Consider the following 3,887-nt stretch of genomic DNA (forward strand, 5'->3'; position numbering starts at 1 on the left):
TTAAGAAAATTTTGCTTAAAACAATTTAAGTTTTTAAGACAAGGAAAAAAATTAAAAAAGTAGATGTTCACACAAATTCGGAATTTTTATTCAGTACTGAATGGGTTAAGAAAAGTAGTGCACCATTCAAACGGCATTTAAATTACCTTTCCATTGATGCCAAAAGTTAAACGAAGCAAGTTCAAGTTACGAGTATATTTCACTTTTATTTTGTGTAAATTCTTTTGACCACCCCTGTACATACGGTGGTTATTTAAAATGAAACAATATCTTTATATTTCTTTAATTAAGGGTGATCATTGTAGCCTGCTACGTGTAATAGTTGATATTTGATTTTTTCTGATTTGTACTAGCGACTTTGAACAAAAACAAATTAGAGTAATTATTAGAAAGGTATTCATTTAAGGAAGTTGTATATTTTTACTTATTTTAAACACTACTTTAAAAGGTAATTTTTTATTTCAGAATTCGGATCTTGAATCAAGCATTAATTTAGATATGTCGGGTGTTGATATTGATTTCTTTTTTTTTTAAGTACATGAAAGAACAACAAGAAATCAGGCATTAATCGTCATTATCAATTATTGTCGAGTGTACTATACTGTAAATCAAGTATGATAAACCATTTATTTTAAAACAATATAACAAATCACGTTGCAAACTTCTGACTGAAGGCATGATTATTTCATTAAAATTAGGAATCTTTAGGGGAAACGATCTTGAAAGTTCTCCTTAAGATTTACATATAATTTGACAACAAGTACTTACAAAAGGAGAAAAAGTTACACATAAAAGATCAATAATACACGATTAATTTCGCGAGACAATGAGCAAATGGCTAAGCAAAATAATGTGTTCCAACCCTCCGTCTTCTTCCCTATAAATATATAAGTAGTAAGACAAATACACTAAAATAAACTTCTGTCATATAATTACACCTTTTGCCAATGGCTATATCTCGTTTTTTCCATTCCCAATTGCATGCGCCCTTTCTGGCAAGCCCCATTTTTTTCTAAGAATGTCCAGCGGATTTCGGCCAGAAAAAGCATCAGTTGCCTGGGCTTTCCAAGGCCAGGGTATGTCTTGTTATGGGTGTCAGTGGGGGCAGAGTCCAGGAAAGCAGCCTGAAATTCGAATATATAAATCAAATTAGTTTTTCATTCGAATGCACTCGACTAATTCCTATGAGTTAAAAGTGGTTGCTCTTTTCGGCGAGTTGCGTGGAATAGAGTTCAACCTGGAAAAGGTTATAGCAACCCATATAAACCTCCGACTGCCAACTCAAACGTAGTGCGCTTCTCAGTGCGGAAAAAGCCGCAAGCAGAGGTCTTGTCGTCACGAAATCCACCCCACGACAAACCTAGTTTCCGTCCCTTTCCACAGGACACGCTCGCGATATAATACGTTTAATTTTACCCGATTTGTCCTTGGCGCGCGCTCCAGGCCGCTCCTCCCTCTACCTTTCTTGGGACTGCCACGGCACATAAGTGGGAACTCTCGCTCGCCTTTGGGAACGATCCGCAGGACATGTGCGAGCGTAAGAACAGCTGCTGGGCCGGGCAATGGCGTCCTCGGATAGCTCCGCCTCCCGCGCGAGATTTTGTCGCCCGCCAAGTCAAACATTTCGGAGAATACGTCGAAAATTCAATCCACACTCAGTGCCAGCACTGAAAAAGCACTTAACCTCAAATCCCATAATCCCCTTGTAATGCAGACCATTCATGGGATGGCTACTGGACTCTGGCCAGGAAAAGTCTTTGTGCAGACAGTACTGCGGCGGTCTTCCATTTAAATATTCAAGCGGGCAGCCTCCGTGGGCTTGTGTGCCAAGTGTTGACCTCGTCGGGTAATCGTTCTATTATTAACAGATACTTGCTTTCAAACAATGTCCCAGTTGTGCTGCCCCGACTGAATCGATTTTCCATTTACCTGTCCGGGATACCACGGATTTTCGGCTTATGAACGGACAATGAAATCGGAAAGGGCAAGTTAAGTTTCCTAAAACACCATTAAAACTGCGTCTCGTTGATCTGATTGCAATTGTTGGCAATTGACAGGATCGGAAAGGCCTCAGTCTCCATAATAAATATATCCAAGCTAGAAAATGAGTGTTTGTATTCATTGCTACTGTTCCTCCATTTTGTATATGAATTCATATACTTCGGTAAATCCTTGCTCTGCATTTACTGAATTAATTTTGTACTCTGGGGAAGCGTGTAGTAAAAAAAGCAAATTAGAAAAAATGAGAATGGAGTTAGGCTGCGATCGAATCACACTGTTTATTATTGCTGGGCTCAAGCTTAAAATTCATTTCCACCTACTCCGCGCCGAAAACCTTGTCAGAACTTGGACAAAGTGTTCAGACCTATTCAATTTCATTCAATTGATTTTGCGGCTTATTGCGGATTAAAAAGGAAATCGCCGTAGTCCACTGATTTTGCAAGTCTGTGTCAAGAAAGAAGCGTAAATCGGTAACAATTGGACCTTTCTTTCTCGGCTGTAAGAATGGGTAAGGCGATCCGGGAGCGGTTCGAGCGAATATCCGAACAGCAAAGAGAGGCAGTGAAGACGAAGGTCGTCCCGCTGCGTGCGTTATAAGTGGTTTGGCTCGCCCACAACAGCCGGAAAGTCAAATGCAAATTGAAATGTACGGGAGCGGCTTGAGGGCAAAACCTTTCCCAGAATACTGTATTGTCTGAAAAGCCTTTTCACACCTAGTTATCAATGCAATTTCGGACCGCCCGACCTCTCAATGATGTGTACAAGCGAATGTAGAGAAACAGTAGGATGTTGGCCATTGAAATGGGCTTGGATGACGCGGCTGTCACCTAGGTGCTATTATGATTGAAAGGTGCAAGTAATAACCGATAAATTCGTGTTTACCTAACGACTCCGATCCCTGGTCAGCTGTCAAGTGCTAGGATAGAGTTCGTCTCCTCTTGGGCACTTTCCATGATGAATGAATGGCAGTTCTGTGGGTACCCTGGGTGAGCGATAAACAAAGCCAAAGTGAAGCCCTCCCCCATTAAAGACTGTATGTAGGTGTACGATTGCGCAACGGCGACGATCGGAAGAGCTCTCGATCAACCTTGCGAATGTCACATCACGACCAACGTTGCCCAAGGGCCGTGCAATTGTTGAACTGGCCAAACGTTGGTTCTTTGATTGATAGGCATTCCGTTTGTACTCCATATGGCTAGGAAAAATAGAATAAAAAATGTAATTTTGCCACAAAATTTATCTATGCTAAAAATTGATTGATAACCATACCATTGTTTCAAAAGTGTGGCCCTGAAATCAAAACGAAAAACGACGCCCTCGACTATAGTTTACCCCTGACTCGTCTAAGGGAGTGCGAGAAGGGTTGGGACTACATGCCGCAAGTCCGCCATTTCCAAGGCTGCACACCACACAAAAAGCCACCTAGCCTTATTCCTATCGGCTCTGTGCGAGATTTCACTGACATGACCTAGCTTTCATTCCTATAGAGGCTGAGAGGAGTGATAGAGCTATATCATAAGCTTTCCATTGGATTGAACGCTAGGTGGCGCCGCTGGTTGTATGCAATCCAGCAACCCCGCACTCCCTTTAGGTGAGTAGTTCATTTGTAAACTTATCCTTGCAGCCAATGGATCCCCACTGTAATATGTGGCTGAACGATAACCGCATAAACTACTGTAAATTGACACAATAAATTTAAATTACTTCCACCCTTCTTCACCTAGGCGCTTCCATTCTAAACCCAAATCCAGCCCGAGGGTTTGCACTCTCCCTGCTAGGGGTTGGACCTGGGGTTGGTGTGACCACAAACCAAACCGAACTGTCGCCCTAGTGGGGTGAGTGGAGGGCAGCCGAATGAGCAAAGGGGCGAGAACGAAGCCATCAAC

The 3,887-nt window shown here is 42.0% G+C and overlaps 1 protein-coding gene across 2 annotated transcripts; it reads right to left on the minus strand.

The window, feature by feature from the left end:
- Window positions 1-725: 725 nt before the first annotated feature.
- LOC108024937 (uncharacterized) lies at window positions 726-2,133 on the minus strand. Of its 2 annotated transcripts, XM_050889114.1 has the most exons (4): window positions 1,930-2,133; window positions 1,417-1,855; window positions 937-1,124; window positions 726-877 (listed from the first exon to the last, which is right to left on the minus strand). In XM_050889114.1, exons 2-4 carry the CDS (start codon window positions 1,621-1,623, stop codon window positions 811-813), a joined length of 462 nt encoding a protein of 153 aa, XP_050745071.1. In that variant the 5' UTR covers window positions 1,624-1,855; window positions 1,930-2,133; the 3' UTR covers window positions 726-810. The 2 variants fall into 2 exon arrangements, with proteins under 2 accessions (XP_050745071.1, XP_016950625.1); XM_017095136.3 differs by having other exon boundaries at window positions 1,417-2,133.
- Between the last annotated feature and the right edge of the window lie 1,754 nt (window positions 2,134-3,887).

Source organism: Drosophila biarmipes, chromosome 3R (assembly GCF_025231255.1).
Source record: "Drosophila biarmipes strain raj3 chromosome 3R, RU_DBia_V1.1, whole genome shotgun sequence".
Classification (NCBI taxonomy): Eukaryota; Metazoa; Arthropoda; class Insecta; order Diptera; family Drosophilidae; genus Drosophila; species Drosophila biarmipes.

Bases quoted from the DNA above. Each gene is read 5' to 3' on its own strand.
- LOC108024937 (XM_050889114.1), bottom strand. From the start codon at position 1,623: ATGTTTGACTTGGCGGGCGACAAAATCTCGCGCGGGAGGCGGAGCTAT. The intron at 1,125-1,416 runs GTAAAATTAAAC...TTCGAATTTCAG, and splicing joins GCGCGCCAAGGACAAATCGG to GCTGCTTTCCTGGACTCTGC. The intron at 878-936 runs GTAATTATATGA...ATATATTTATAG, and splicing joins TATAGCCATTGGCAAAAGGT to GGAAGAAGACGGAGGGTTGG.